The following is a 16,768-nucleotide window of genomic DNA, read 5'->3' as shown; positions in this document are numbered from 1 at the left end:
GAACACTATATATCCGTCGAATCCACTGACCAAGATCGTTCTTTCTTCCAATATTGAGAATTTAGTAGACGGTTATTGCAAGTGAACACAATGATGACATTATGTCGTGGTTTTGATCAGGAGTTGACCAGTTTTGGGATATTTTTGTGTTGGTCGTTTACTACATGTCCGTTGCGTTTTTGTACCACCTTCCAAGTCCTTTGTGCTCTCTTTTTAGTCTCCAACACGCCCCCTCGTTGTTATAAAATACCACTTGGGGCTAATTTGTTTTGATAATGAGTAGCATAAGAATTGCCAAAATGTTCAAGTTAATAATACTGTTTTCGTTAATAATTTCTACATATTTGAAGACAGTGATAGATATCTAGATTACAAGGTAACTAATATTCCACTTAAAAAAAACGTTTGAGGACGAGATATTGTAGTGATCAGCAAAATAGCTGAGTCACTCATATTCACACACACCAACACAACACGACGAAAAACTAGTTGTCCTCTCATAACTTTCTTCTTCCTCTTCTTCTATCCTGTCTTTTAACACCACTAGGCGGCAGCACAATCAACAAGAAGCATACACTGCACAAAGTGTACGAATTCAGACGAACGTCACATCACGCTCTAACGCAGAATTTGCGTTTATACGAAAAATATTATAAGCAGAATTTTGGTACAGTTACAACGGTGACTCGTGTAGCACGTGGATGCTAGTAATTTTTAAAATCTGTACAAAAGAAAATACAACAAATGCACAGAGATAATAGAATACATAAAACGGCACCACACAGAAATGAAGTATTGCACGAGCCACCGGTGACTCGTAACGCAGCGAACGTGTTAAAATCTCTTTAAGTAAAAGGCAGGCAGACCTTTTTTTCTCTTTACACGAGGTGACCAAAAAATTTCTTGCCGTTCTAGAGCAGTGATGAACAAAGAGCAATACAGTGAACGGTACGTACCTTTAGTTTTGGAGGTAATCTCCGTCAGCATGCAGCACACTTTGCCAGCGTTCCTGTATCTGCATAATACCCTAGTAATAAAACTCGGCGGTTGTGTATGCAAGGAAATTCGTAAGTGCATTCCACAGGTCTCCCTCATTAGTGAAGGATCTCCCACGGAGGTGGTTGTGGAGGGAAAGAAAAAAAGATGTTAATTTATTGGTTCAAGGTCCGGTGAATATAGACCATGGCACAATCTCTCCTAGCCAAGTTGCTGAAGGTTCTCCCGGTCCTTTTTCCCCACGTGTGGCTTGGCAGTGTCGTGTAGGAACAGCACACCCTTTCGATTGCCAGCTCCTACCGCAGTGCACGGTGCGCCCTTTATAATTGCTGAGATTGGAGGTGAGCAGTGATGGTCTGACAAGGTGGAAGGAGCTCGTAATGCAGCACTTGCCGATAGTTCCACCATACAGAGAGCATAATCTTTCGTGCGTGCAGAGGTAGTTTGAGATGTGAGGAAAAGAAATCACATGGCGACAACCAATGTCTGGTACGCTTGGCAGAGTCATAAAGGACTACTTTTCGTCATCATTGAGCAAGCGATCGAAGATGGGTATGTTCAGCTCCCGAATGAGGAAGGACAAACAGGTTGTCTCTCGCTGTTCCTTGTTGGCTGCCGACATGTAGGGTACCCATTTGCTCGTATGACTTCCCTATCCCATGTAAGTGCAGACTGACTGTATCAGCGGAAATATGGATCCTTTCTGCAACTTCGCCAGATGTTAGACCACTGTCCTCCTCGATGGCTGCTTCCAGGGCCTCGTCATCCAACACATGTGGAAGTCCACTGCAAGTTCATCTGAAAGGCTCACATCTTCAGAACGGAATTTCTGGAACCAATGGCTGGCAGTACGTTCGTTTACTGCATTCTCCTCAAATGCTTGACATATGCGGCAGCTGACAGGTCAACTTTAAAATAATACAAAAAACACACGTGAACAAGCTGTTTCGGTACCTCGATTTCTTTTCGACACTAGACGAACTATGTGTGAACCAACGTGCCTGTATTACTGAAGCCCGATTATCAGTCTAACCCCCGATCGCTTGGCAGGAACGTGCGTCATTTCATTTTCTCTCTGTGAGCGCATGATTAATGGGACGTCAAAAACGGGAAGAGCTTCTTTGGTTATCGTGTAGATTTGCTACTCATATAACTGTATCCTGTATCCGTCTCAGCTAAATAGTTCTAATGTTCTCCTTTCTGTACGGGAGGTCCTAGTTTCATTTCCGTTCGAATCTCATGTTCGAAAGCTGTAGGTTCACTGCTGCAATAGAACGATTAACCAAATAGACAGTTATACCCTGCTCATGGGCAAATGTTACTGCAGCAGTTGTACGGGCGTGCACGACTTCCCCCGATTACGAGTCATAAATTCTACAGATATGACTGACTATATGCTATTTTGTTTACACGCTTTTGCTACAAGCCGTACTTAATTAAAACAAAAATAAAAAAATAAAAATAAAATAAGGTTACACATTAACACTCTCCGATCCTATGTCGGACCTGGTCCGACATGATGTTCTTGCTGTTCTGCTCCGATGTCGGAATACATCCGACACTCTTTGTTGCGTTTGCTCAGCCACTCTATTGTGTGAGTCTGTCCAACACCTTTCCTCATGTTCTACTGACCCTAGCCAACATACAGCGTAAATTGTGCTCTTCCTGTTCTCGGCAAGTAATGTGTTTTGGTGTAAACAGTTGTATTCTCGCGGTTGTGCTTGTACGGAAAATGGCAGGGAGAAGGCGTGTAAGTGACGAGAACATTGTGGATTTTTGAAGAAGTGAGGTACGTAAATTATGAAACCTACAATACATTGGTGTGCCTTTTTTTTCGCTCAAGATATGACAACTAATCTACAATTTTCTTTCCCGTACAAAATAAATAAATAATACTGTAAGGATGTGGGCGGTAGAGAAGTTGGATTGGATAGGGTTAATAAGTAAAGAGTATGAGGATATCAGCACTTAAGGCAAACTAGTGACTTCCGTATTCACATAGGGTAGGGTGAAGCAACCTGAATCAGTCATTCTAGCTATGGATCACTCATTGTAGCATTGTGACTTTCCTAACCAGGAAACCCATGGACGTCGTAGAATTGTTGCATCAATAATCCCGATAAGTGCCGGGGTACATTGGCTCAGTGGTAGAACGTTTACCTCTGCTGTATGGGGTCCAAGGTTCGATCCCAGCTCGCGCCAAGTGGGCTTTGTGGTGGACAAACATCGTGTTCGTGAGTTGCCTCGGTGCTCCCCCCTCTGGACAAACACCGTGTGCGTGGGTTTTCTCGGGGTTCTCCCGTTTCCTCCCACTTTATTCATTCCACAATTGAATTCATTTCTCATTATCACTTTCTCCTTTAGCCTAGCCGGCATAACCGTGGGACAGAAACCTGAAAGATTCCATTTTATTTCCGGTAAGTGCCTAAAGTACTTGTCCTTAACAAAAGCTTGAAGATGAGTAATACTAATTTTACTACTGTCACATAACTTTCATGCCTCTACGCTAGTGTGGCTCTGCATGGCGTAGTCGTTAACGGTCTCGCCTTTGGTGCGAGCAGTCCCGGTTTCGATTCCCGGTGGGGCCACTCGATCGAAAAAGTGTAACACCAAATCTTTGAGTGCGGTGTTTCCTGTGTTTTCGTTATTCACACCAGGCAAATGCAGAGATGGTACCTAACATAACGGTCGCAAGACGCTTCCTTTCTTCCTTCTCTTTCATCGGATGATGTGATCGCCGAGGGACGTCATCCCTAAAATATGTGACGCGCTAAATGGCCTTAGATGCCGACAACCCGGAAAATCAAATCCTAATTGCTATTCCTCTACGCTGGTCTAGTGATTAGCGCGTGGATCTTTGGTGCACGGGTGCCTGGGTCCCATTTCCGGTGGGGGAGCTTTGAAATAAAAACGCATTGCTGTGATTCGGATTTCCTCTTCATCTCTAGGTCCACGTCTCATGCAGTCTTTATGCTGAAAAAAACACTAAACTTCAGCCGACACTAAACTTACGCTGAAAAGAATAGCAACCAATCAACCAACCAAATCTAGTAGCCAAGAACTTACAATAACCCACCATTGCGATCGACGGCGGATTTTTCATTCTTTATTGTGAGAATATTCTGAATTAACAACGTGGAGACTTTTTTCCTGTTTTAAATAAATGAATAAAGTATGAAAACAGTTAACATAGGCCTAGAATTTAGCTTCGAAGTACAAACAACAAGAATTCAAGGGGCCGCGGTGGCTCAGTGGGAAAGCGTTCACCTCTGCTGCGTGGAGTCCGTGGTTCGATCCTAGCTCGCGCCAAGTGAGCTTTGTAGTGGACAAACACCGTGTGCGTGTTTTTTCGAGGTTCTCCCGTTTCCTGTCACTTTCTTCATTCCACCATTTCCTTCATTTCTTATCATCACCGTCTGCTTGAGCCTAACTGGCATAACCGTGGGACGTAAAACTCAAAGATTTCATTTCATTTTTCTTTTTCCCCTCAGATTTTCGTTCCACCAATAATCACATTCACTGACGTAATAAATACGCTTAAAACAATCACGAAATTAAAAGTAAACATATCCCTGAAAATCTTTCACCCATTTATAATATTTTGAAGAAAAAAAAGTTTAGTAAATTAGCAAATACTGTTACATTAATACTGTTTGATTTCTTTTGTACTGTCCTGAATTGTGATAATATAAATTACTTTGGGATTTTCTTAATTAGAACATAAGTTTTGAATGTTATGTAGGGAATACCATTGTGCCGAGAACATTCCTAGTCTCTATCTCTCATCTCCAATACGATGCAGTTCAGTTGGAATCCCTAAAATTTTTCTGCTCATGCTTTTCAGTTCATCAACTGTTCGGGCTTTTTGGCTTACACTCTTTCCTTCAGGTAACCCTAAAAGGAAGTGCCCTGATGGTCAGTGGATCCGGTGATCTTAATGGTCCATGAATGTCACCGAATCTCGAAATTGCTAGCTAAGGGTTGCTATGGGCTCTTGTGCTGTATGACAAGTGGCACCGTGATACTACAGCCACATGTGTGACAGACTAAGGCGTTTTAACTCAGGAATGAAAAACATGTTGAGCATGTGGTTGTAGTACTCAGCAGTGAGTGTAATAGCAGAACCGTGTTCACTCTCAAAGAAAGGAAAAAAGGGACTGATTACACACACATGAGTCACGATGTAGTCCGTTTGGCACTGTACAATGTTTTTTTTGTTCAGAGCATGAGGGTTTTGTGTACCTCAAAATCTATAATTTTGCTTGAAAAACATATCCAGATAAATGAAAATGAGCCCCATGTGACGCGATCAGGTTCTCAAGAAATGTTTGATACTCGTTGCACTTGTGCAGGAACGCATCACAGAAAGTCTTCCGATTCAACCTATGTATCGGGAGCAATTCTGGCTGCCAGTACCGTATACGGATACAGTTACAAGTCTTATTTTAGAACCCCATGGACACTGCTGCGAGAGAGACAATCGACGGGTGGACTTTGTTTGTGGCTTTTGCAACATGTTGAATTGTCTCTTTTCACGGAGATTGTCTAGATTGCCTAGTTTTTTTTTCTGCCTCACGATAGTTCCGAAGTGCACGATAATTCACCTACCGGAATGGTGCATCTTGCTTCCTGAAATGCTTTCTGAATCGCATTTGTATTGTGGTGATGGAGCCTTGACTGGAGTCCATGACATCACGAAAGACTAAAATATAGATGGGAAAGATTCCTCATATTCATGTAAATTAAAAATTAAATGTCTCATCAATATGGTGAACGCTGTATTATTTAGTATAATATTTATCGTTTATAAGATGATTTTTAAACCTTGTAAAATACTTCCTTGTATCCAGGGTGCGAAATCATCGTAGTTGAAGTTGCTGTGTGAGAGAGGAGGAAGGGAGAAGAAGTGGAAAAAAAAAGGAACTCTCTGTACCGAATACTTCGACATAAGAGTTCGCATTTTTGAACATCCATAAACTAAGTAGAATTACGGATACCGCTAACATACGAAATAATATCAAAAAGTTTCGAGACTAGTTCTATAATACGCTAACAGATGATGGCGCAAAGCTGCATGCACAGGCACAGGGACTACCAATCTTCATAAGTCAGTGTGCCAAGAGACATCGTCCTCTGTACATCGGGAACTGTTCAGTTGTGTGCGTAACGTGGACAGCAAGTTAGAATAACAAGTGAACGTGAAATTCTGTGTGAAACTGGATAAATCCGCCAGAGACACTTGACATGATTCGGCAAGTGTACGGCTTTTTGATACTATCTTATGTGTTACAGAGGGTGGTGCACAGTACGGAAAAATGTGAAGAACATAAATTGAATATTAATTACATAGGAGCTATTGTAATTAATTTGCTAGTTTCTGACAATAGTGTCACTTTGTTTACTTCCCGCTCCCCCAGGATTTCGTACCTTATTTGTATCAAAATGGTTAGTGCACGTGTCTCTGGTTTGATTCCCGCTGACAGTACAGAAATTTCGGTGCTGATCCAACTCATGACGTGGTTTTGGGAAGTACTTCAGTTACAAAGCTAGAAAAATCCCATTGCGTCAGTAGCACATACCGTCTGACTCCTCACGGATTTTAGTGAATTGTACTACTAAAAACTTTAGATTTTTGTGGCCCCGCGTAGCGTAGTCGCCTTCGGTACGAGCGGTCCCGGGTTCGATTCCCGGTGGGGCATTCGGTCGAAAAAGTGTAAAACGCTTTCTCAAGCCAACAACTCTGAATGAGGTTTTCCTGGTTTTCTTCATTCATACCAGGCAAATGCCGGGGTGGTACCTAATATATAGGTCCCAGGCCGCTTTCTTCTTTCCCCAATCCTTTGTTCCTTTGCTGTCCTCGGATAATGTGCTCGCCGAAGGACATCATCCCTCAGACGTGACGGGCTAATATGGCCTTAGATGCCGAAGGCCCAGAAATCTAATCCCTAACTTTTGATTCTTTAGATCACGACTCCTTTCTTCATGTTTCAAAATCATTAAAAAAAAAAAAAAAAAAGTGTGTTAATATAATACTTTGTGAACAGTTGCGTGCATTTATTACCGTGTCCTTCAGCATAAAAAAATATGATTGTAGTATATTAAGCTCATTCGTTTTCTGTATTTTGCATTCAGATCAATAGTAGTAAACTGTTAATATATAGTTAAATTGTTTTCCAGGTTTGGCATAAAAAGAAGGAAGAAGAGATGCGGAAACAGTTAGCCGAAAGCTCAAGGTACAAGCAGTACAGAAGATACATGAAGACTCACGGCCCCGGAAGGATAACATTCGATGACTCTTAAATATGAAATTGTTGATCTTTTTTTCTTCTTTAACACTGTATCAGTGTTATCGTTTCGATATGGTTGTTGACGTATTTTAAGGCGGTATTTATTATTTTGTATTTGTTGATTTGTTTTCGGTTATGTTTGAGTGGTGCGTGATATTTATAGAGATGGGTCATTTCATGTCAGTTCGAGCTTACAAATAACATTGGTAGTTACAGATTTGGTTACCGTTCATAACAGTTAAGGACAGCTTTAGACGAAAGTATTTTATCATAGAATTTCTACCGTGGAGAACGCTAAATGACACCTTTTTTAAAAACCATGACACATAATTAGAGTATTTCTCCGTTCGATTGAATGTCGTACTGTGAACCTCTCATTCTAAATATAACGAATCAATCAATCAGAATATGCGAGAACGAACATTTGGTATGTCGAATGCATTTGTTGTACACGCACACCTTCGTCAAAAAAGAATTAGGGGAGGGAAAATTTTGAAGAGGCTGTTCTCAAATGAAAGGAAATTAAATGTTGAACCAATGTTATTCCAAGAAAAATCAAGTACTAGGAAGTTCCATCCCAGCTCGCCCCGAGTGAGCTTTGTAATGGACAAACACCGTTTGCGTGGGTTTTCTTGGTGTTCTCCCGTCTTTTCCCACTTTCTTCATTCCATCATTTGATCAATTTTTCACCATCACCGTCTCCTTTAGCCTAGCCGGCATAATCGTGGGACGAAAAACTTAAAGATTTCACTTCATTTCATTTCAAACACTAATGAGTGTATTCAACATATTGAGTGCTGTGTCCCTTTCCGGCTTGTGTGCTTGCTGTACACGTGGTCGAGGGTTCGATTACAGGATGTAATTACTTTGGAGTCCGAGTAGAGGTTTAGATCCCATGTTAAGCACTAAGTATCGTATCATATATCGCTTAGATGTTAAAGTGGAACTATTAAACTCGAATCAGCAATAAGTATTGCTTTATGGGGAGACATAAATATTCAGATTGATCATAAAATATATGCTTTGCACTCATAATATCGTTAAGACCCGAGTGGATGCTGATAAAGTTTAGGTAAGTCACAATTTGAAGTAGATTTTCGGTTAGGAACCAATTATGTGCAACAAATATACGTACAGGGTGTTTCGAAACACTGACAACGTTTGGGAGGTGATTTCTGACACCAAGATAAACCAAAAAGTATCGACCAACCTGAGTGCAGAAATCCATTATAGGGTGACGAAAACATGTCAAAATTAACTTTAAAGGTCTACAGCTCCAATACTATGGGACCTACCGTAGTCTGGTCAAGACTTCATTTAGTAATTAGTATGTGCCCTATCTAAATATTCAAGTTTCAGAACTTCCGCAACAATTTTTATAAAGATAGTTGGTGAGTACTTTAAATTATATGTCTATAGCTAAACTCCCTCTATAAAAATCGTTGCGTGAGTACCTCACGATTCTGAAACATGTATTTTTGGATAGCGAACATTTTATTTCCTAAAAGTCTTGACCTGACTACAGTAGATCCCATAGTATTGGAGCTATGGACATTTAAAGTTCACTTTTTCATGTTTTCTGCAGCCTATAACTTCGAAAGGAAGCATATGGATACCCAGGTTAGTCTATACTTTTTGTCTTATCTTGGTGTCAGGAATCACCTCGCAAACGTTGTCGGTGTTGTTTTGAAACACCCTTTATATAATTGAAAGCAAATCTGAAAGTATGCCTTTTCGAAAACGCATTTGTTGCTACACGATTAAGTAGCTGTTATTGTAAGAGAGAATAGCTTACGCCTGTATGAAAATAGTAAAGATCTTTAGAAAATCAGTGTATTTTCTTGCTGCTGTGCATGGTGTCATGTACATCTTGACCACGAATTATTGGGTATAAAACAACGAAGGAATGCTAGTACTAGTGGAGCAACCAACATGGCCTAACTTAACCAGTCTTAATTTGTTTTGAAGTAAGTTGCAGAAAGTGTACTAAAATGTGGAAACAGTTTCGTCAGTTTTTACGTCAAAGCGAAAACGCAGAAAATGCTAGTGACATCTTACAGCAAAGGCAAAGATTTCCTTTCTCTTTTACATTGAAAATGCTTTAGCAAGGAGAAACAGTATTTAAGCTAAATTTGAAATTTTACATAAGTATTTCTCATAAGTGCCTAAACTTAAGGTGCACCCTATAACGTTTGCACATTTTTTTTTCTCTTTACGTAACAAATTCACGTGTAAAAATTGTTTTCACACAACAGTACGTCTTTGGAGTTTTATATTTAACATGCTATTTATTACTGTTGAACCCAACCGTTCAGATCCCGACTGTAACAATACAAATGCTTATGCGAACGCCATTGTTTAAAACATTAACAGCTATCTTACATATTTTAATGACATTTTTCGCAGCATATCTAAACAACCCGAAGGCTCATTGCTGCAAAAGCAACCGCTATCAATTGGATCGTAACCCATCTCAAGCTAATCCTGTCCGGATAGTTATACTCACCTTCGTAACATCCTTTTTATAGTGTCCTTGCATCTCTTTGGTCTACCTAAAGGTCTTTTCTCTAAAGAATTAGCTACGAGAACTTAAAACATCCTGATTATATTTCCCATACGAACCATGTTTACTTCCGCTCATAGCCTTCGATCTTATTTCGCGACATACAATTCCTTCCGATAAATACTGCCGTCCAAAATAGCTTATATAAGGAGTAGTTCTTTTTTTATTATTATTTTAAATTAAAAAAATTGACCAAAACAAATATTTATTACTAAACTGTATTATAGTTTCGGCATATACCATTGCCTTTGTCAGACACATCTTTTTAATAAGACCACTTTCGTACGCCGCTTCCTAGTTCTGTCAGCATCAGATTCAAGCACTGAAGCACGAATACTACTGAAAACAATTTATTCTGTAATCATGCTAACGTATTAAGCTTACTCCGCAGGGTTCCCTCATCACATTAGGAAGAACAAGAAAGAATAGTAGATACTATCTTAGTAGTAGTAGTAATAGTAGACACTCTCAATTACTTACAATTTATTAATTGTTTCTTCGTTTGTGCTTGATACTTCACCATTTTTAGGTTCTATGTCAACCCTAGCATTTTTAAGTACTCAAGTACCAAGCTTTGCATGAATATTCTGAAAATTACACATTTATTAGTCTGTAGCAACGGCGAAAACTCGCAAGTTTTTCTCACTATTTCAAAGAACCGTTCTGTAATTTCACTCAGTTTATTATCGTCTCCAAAATTGACAAGTAGAAAATATGCTTTCATCCAGTGAATGTAGTAAGAGCCTCAAAACTGGAATCATACTAGAGGTGTAGAGTATTCAGAATAGAATAGCATCTAGAACTTTTTCACTAATAGTATCCACTCTATTAACATTACAATAAAACAAAGTATGATAAATTGCCGAAACTGTAATATAGATTAGTCATAATAGATGCTTGCTTTGATCAGATTATGACGTCCTCAAAATCAATTGCAGATGAAATCAAGTTTATTAGCAGCCTTCAGTAAAGAAATTGTCCATAAATAGGAAAAGGTTGCCAAAACCGCATTCCCAGAAACATCCCAAATATAAATATCATGCTTGATGGCACGTAAAGGATGACAATACAGGAGTTGGCCAAGGTGTTGTAAAGAAAGATCATGCCAATGTCATTCGTTTCCAGTATTCTTTTCCGTAACAGCGCGCCACCAAAACACAGCATGTGCCCTTTATGGTTTGTTGGGAAAGATGCGGTCAACGGAAGATGTCTTACCTTCAATACAAAGGCAGTCGATCGGGGACCATTTAGCCTTTTTTATTTTTATTTTTTTTTTAAAGCCAGCGGAGCAAGGACTTTAAAAAGATGTTCTTTTATATTCTTTTGCATTTTGCTTAAAAAGTAAGCTAAATAGGACCTCCTGTTGACAAAATGGTTTCCACTTTTTTTATAAATTGCATAAGCTCAAAAAGTAGTTAAGACGAAACAGTCTTTATTTTTTAATAATTATTTCTTTCTAAACATGATCAGCAACTAGTTTTGCACAGTAAAATATTCTTACAATAAAACACTAGGTACAATTGAACTGTGTGTTTTAATATCTAACATTTATAGTTTACTTGTAGAACGAACCGTCAATTTAGCTGCACGTAAAATACAAATAAACCGAATTTAGGCACATAAAATAAACTGCAACTGAAAAATTAGTCAAGTCTCAGTGATCAAATTTTAAACACTGGTTGCTACACAAATAACAATAGTTTCATGAAAATTTGAGATATTTCAAGCGTGTCCCTCTTGATATATTTTAGGTTGAAAATAGCCAATTTTCTAAAAATCGCAGTATTTGAGGACACAAAACAGAAATAGGATGGGGCTCTCAGGTATCAAACGTTTTAGGAAGTAGTATACTACAAATTCTATGCCTAGAAAGAAAATTAGTAGTGAGGTTGTTTTAATTTCAACAATGACAATTTGCGTTTTTCAGATTTTAACATTCAACGATTTTTTTAAATGACATTTGTAGTTTAGTAGGCTTAAATATTCACTGAACATAAAAAGTTGTACATTTAATTTTCTTTCAAATGGTTGTCGTTTGAAATCAATATTTTCAAAAATAACGGACCCAGAAAGTTTACCGCAAACCTTTGTAAAGTGCAAAATAGGCTTTTACGCCTATACAAAATGGCCGTTAAAAGAGAAACTAAACATTTAAAAAGCGATTAAATGCTTGTTTTCAACTCTCTAAAGATAATGAAACTTGTTGCACTAACATTTAAAAATAATAAATTTGGTGAGCAACTATCATTGGTTGATACGGACTTACCCGTGCATAACAAGGAACAGTACCTCCTAACGCTTGAGATGTTTGCATTTGTTAAAGAAAAGAAAAGAAATCGTTTAAACACCCAATTTAAGCCAGCTGCGCAAAATAAGGCTTCCTTTCGATAACGTTTACGAGATAGCGCTTTTATCTCTTTGTCCCAAAGTTACCATGTAATTTCTTGTGGGACTGTCGTGCCGTACTTCTCATTTGGCTATGGTCTTCATCTTGAAAGTAATTCCACACCAAAAATTATTCAACACAATCCACGCCCTGTTCTGAAAATGCTGAGAGAACGGATGATCTGCATAATCAGCTGTGGTGTGATTGATCTGATGTGAAATGGCCCAAGTGAAAGAACATTATACATGGATTTTGATGAGTATGTATAGTCTAACTGTATTTCTTAAGCATTTATTGGTAAATTTATACAATCAGAAGAGTTTGTAGAAGATCAAATAATAAGAATTATTTTTTTGGTATTGTTGACAATTTAGTTTGGTATGTCACAGTGGTGTGATGGAATTAAAAAACAATTGCAGTCTGTTATATACAAGTCACGCTGTGATATATATATTATATATGTATATTTTTAAATATTTATATTTGTCAATTTTTTCTTAAATGAATTTATTATAATTATCAGTTCTACAGTTAATTTTGTGGACCACACTTTGTACAGTATTCATTTAAGGTTTAACAGCATGTTGCTTAGTTTGTTCTGTCATTTTAAAAAGCAACATATTTTCTTCTACTTTGTATTTCCAATTTCTTGTAATATTGTGCCAAGAATAAAGCATCAACCAAAACTAAACTTACCATCAGTTTCCATTCTCTAAGTATAAAGGTTATCCGCTTGAAAGTACTCTTATCAAGTGTAGTCCATTTTTTTTCCCTCCGTGGCTAAATGGTTAGCGTTACTGCCTTTGATGTGGCAGACCCTGATTCGATCGCTAGTGGGAGCTCATGTGGTTTGAGTCCTACGTTAATTTGTAGGCCCGTGTTTTATATATCTTTGCTGCTGAAAGGGACACTGAACTCCAAAACATCCAAGGGAGAAAAAAGGCTCAGTGGAAGAGTGCGCACCTCTGGTCCCAATTTCACTTTCACGCCATGTGAATTTGTGATGGACATCTTGTCCTTGGGTTATCCCGTTTCCTCTCCATTATCACCCCACAATAATAATTCAGTTTGATTAATCCTTTATGGCTTTTTAAAGGTAAATTATAGATTTTAAGTCAAACAGCTACAGCATCATTCCTATTTATCCTAGGATCATGGTTCGTACCTCGTTCTTTTCAGAATAGAACTGCCTTTCAAATGGTACCATTCACATGCCTCCTTCATGAATCTGAGGCGGGAAAATCGCGAGAAAGGAGTTTTTGTTAAAAAAATATCCCTTTTCCTGCCTCTGCCCCCCCCTTCCTTGTTTTAACGCAGAGATCTGGAAAATACTAAAGGATGCACTGAATGTGTGTTCAAAACTTCAATCTTGTAGGTGCAAAAATAAGGCCGCCAAAAGATAATAAAAATAGACATAACAAAAAAAAAAGTTAAGACGTTATCACACTCTGTGTCGACGCAGAAAGGCGTTAAACCATACGTAACGTGTTTTACAATGCCTCCAAGCTTGTAAAAAAAAAAAAAAAAAAAAAAAAAAAAAAAAAAAAAAAAAAAACTATTGGTACTTTTGTAATCCAATAATGAAGACACTACCCTAGTATCTAAAAATAGGCACCAGAATTTATAAAAAAAATAATCGCAAGTTCTTTAGCCTAGGGCATATTCGTAGCAGAGTTCATTTTTTTAAAACATCTAACAATACCAAATCACTCTAAATATAATTTGTTTTCACTGTTCTGACCAAGTTTTCAAACTATTTTGTTCAGTAACCGGTCTTTTCCGTCCTAGTTGGTTTTTCATCATTTCTATCGATTAAATTTCTATTACAGTATATTTTACGTATATCTGACCAAATTGTACTTACCAAGTAGTTAAGATGATCCATGGCGCCGGGTGCGGCAATGCTCCCTATGAAGTCGCGGTGGCTCAGTGCTAGAGCGTTCACCTCTGGTGCATGGAGCCCCTGGTTTGATCCCTGCTCGCGCCAAGTGAACTTTGTGGTGAACAAACACCGTGTGCGTGGATTTTCTCGGGTTCTCCCGTTTCCTCCCACTTTATTCATTCCACCATTTCATTCATTTCTCATCATCATAATCTCCTTTAGCCTAACCGGCATAATCGTGGGACGTAAAACTCAGACTTCATTTGATTTTTTTTATTAATAATAAATAGAGCAAATTTATTACGAGATGCTATTTCAATCAATCAATTAGGTAAGTAAATTGCAAGAGTGTATCTTTATTTGCATTTACACAAAGAATTCTGTTACATCGAGAGGCTTGGCTAAGTAGTAGAGTATGGACTTAGCATTCAGGAGGTCCTGGTTCAAAAATCGAGACCAACATCATAAGTGGGCGTTTTCAGTTACTTTTCCTCAGTCCCATCAACAAATGCCGGGATGGTACGTATTGATAAAAGGCCGTGGCCGTATCTTTCCTCATTTTTTTCGTCCCTTTCGTGTCCATAAGCATTAGTAGCCAATGTATGAAAACATAAGTTACTAGATAAAATCAACGAAAGATGCTGAAATGCTTTTTCCTTACAAATAACAGCAATGGGCTCTGTATGATAATGATTATTATTTATTAGTATTGCCTTAGGCTTTCTCACTTTCTGTATAGTATAGTCGCGTATAACTCAAAATGTTTTTTCATTCTGTCATAATTTCATAGTGATAGTGATAGGCAAACTTTGGATGGGGCGAGCCAGAGAAGAAAACAGTTCACTTTGTTCAATATAATTTATTAAAAAAAAAAAGAAAAAAAAACACTGGCAGCCAGTGACTCCATGAGTCAGATTAGGAATCGTGTCATTTATCACATAACTTTCAAAGTGGACGCGTCTGGCCCGCGGGCTGTAGTTGCCTATCATTGGTCTAGGTGATGCACGCCCGCCTCTTTGTGTAAGTAGGCAGGCGTGTTTATTCTAGACGTCTTTTTCTATTGATCCTTATAAGCCTTGACACGTGACTAGTTACAACGCCTCTGCGAGCTGTCAGAGACTTAATCTTTACGCTCCTTTACCTACCCTGACCCAGAATAGATGCAACGTTATAGACATACCACATTGACTTGACACCTAGTCTTCCGTTCTGAACTCTGCTATCAGCTGAAGAAATTCCACTCCCTTTCGCTAACGTTCTCTCGCTTAGCAACAACTGAACTGTTATTGGCTCAACGCGTGGGTGAGAGCTTTAGTTAACATTTTTGCCACGGCTCAAGACATTTTGGCAGCACTATACTTTGTAGTGACCTTCTCATGGTTGGTGCATTGTTTTCTCATGAGTAATTGTTTTAATACAGTAGAAATCTGCTCGCAGCTGCTGGGCTGGTGTCAAGGAAACAAGCTGAGAAATTATTTCTTTTGGCGCTCCTCAATGTTACCAATTCAAGTAGGTTATCGGCATGTAGCAACATAAGAAGAATAAAAGGAATGATGACGTTATTTTCATGGAAGAAATTTTAGTTTCCTGTTATATACAATTGTCTCTATTAATTTGAAATTTAAATTAAATCTTTAAGCTGGGATCGAACCTAGGACCCCATATACCAGAGATAAATGCTCTACCACTGAGCCATCGCGGTCTCCGTGTATTAATTTGTACGGCATTTGTACAGTATCGTCGGGTCACACTAAAATGTGAAAAAAAGTAATAAAATGTACTACATTTGGTTAAATTACGTGAGGCGACATTACATTAAGTTCACAAAAAAAGAATCGTATAAACTTTTATAATTTGGAATGAAAAATTACTATTTGCTTATAAATACGGTATCGGGATTTTCGGCATAAAAACACGAACTAACCTGTGCCGTGTGGCCACTAAAAAGCAGGAATGTTATCTAACCGACTACGGGAAGAGCGAAGCCAGCGCGGGGGTGCGTCCGAATGGAACAGGCGAATCAGCGATGGTGGCTATACGCGTAAGAGAGGGTAGTAAAAAAAAGTAAAAAAAAAGCAGGCTATGGCAATTATACGAGTATTAATAGCACTTGTCATAGTTCCATACTAGTAACACTTCACTTGTAAACATAAAATACAGAAATGCACCGCTATAGTGGCCACCTAGTAGGTTAGGTTACACACTCGTTATTTTTGTATAATTCTATAAAACTCAAACACAATGTGTCACAACCTTAACATATAGGCCCCATTTCCACACTGCCTTTCTCACACCTAAGTTATAACAAGTGTACCTCTCCGTCAAGTAGTTCCTTCCGCCCAGGGGTGAAAGTGCGGGAGAACGCGGGGGACGTCGTCCCTCCACCTCCAAAAAATATGTATGGCGTTCCCCCAGTTCCTAAGAAATTACAATGGACAACGATAGGCAGGGGGACGTCATGCCGCTACCTACCGTCCCCCTAACCTTTTCAGATCCACTTTTACCCCTGCTTGCACCTTCACATACAGCGCTGCTTACAACATCAAAAATACACTATAACAACCACTGCCTTCTTAACTTCAACTATTCCCCTCATCTGTCTTTCATCTGCTCTTCCTCACAAACCAAATTAATTTCTCCAATTCACCCGGAAA

General features: G+C 38.7%; 2 protein-coding genes across 9 annotated transcripts in view; one reads left to right on the top strand and one right to left on the bottom strand.

The window, feature by feature from the left end:
* LOC145687854 (dnaJ homolog subfamily C member 25 homolog) overlaps positions 1–16,768 on the top strand; it is a 315,599-nt gene that overhangs the window by 91,755 nt on the left and 207,076 nt on the right. For 2 of the 7 annotated variants that reach the window (XM_081761343.1, XM_081761344.1), the window contains exon 7: positions 7,174–7,985. The exons of the other annotated variants lie outside the window; for them this stretch is intronic. In XM_081761343.1, coding sequence (XP_081617469.1) covers positions 7,174–7,296 — 123 coding nt within the window. In that variant the 3' untranslated portion in view covers positions 7,297–7,985. Of the gene's footprint in view, positions 1–7,173; positions 7,986–16,768 lie in introns of those variants that run through there. 7 annotated transcript variants of the gene reach the window in all.
* LOC145687853 (dynein axonemal intermediate chain 4-like) overlaps positions 1–16,768 on the bottom strand; it is a 261,885-nt gene that overhangs the window by 242,532 nt on the left and 2,585 nt on the right. For both annotated transcript variants that reach the window (XM_081761336.1, XM_081761335.1), the window contains exon 2: positions 14,097–15,864. The gene's annotated coding sequence lies outside the window, so the exon portion shown is untranslated. The remainder of the gene's footprint in view (positions 1–14,096; positions 15,865–16,768) is intronic.

This window comes from Thermobia domestica, chromosome 6, assembly GCF_964235325.1.
Source record: "Thermobia domestica chromosome 6, izTheDome1.hap1.1, whole genome shotgun sequence".
NCBI classification, from domain to species: Eukaryota; Metazoa; Arthropoda; class Insecta; order Zygentoma; family Lepismatidae; genus Thermobia; species Thermobia domestica.
Note: the sequence above shows the minus strand (reverse complement) of the source record. Positions and strands in the feature narration are given on the sequence as shown.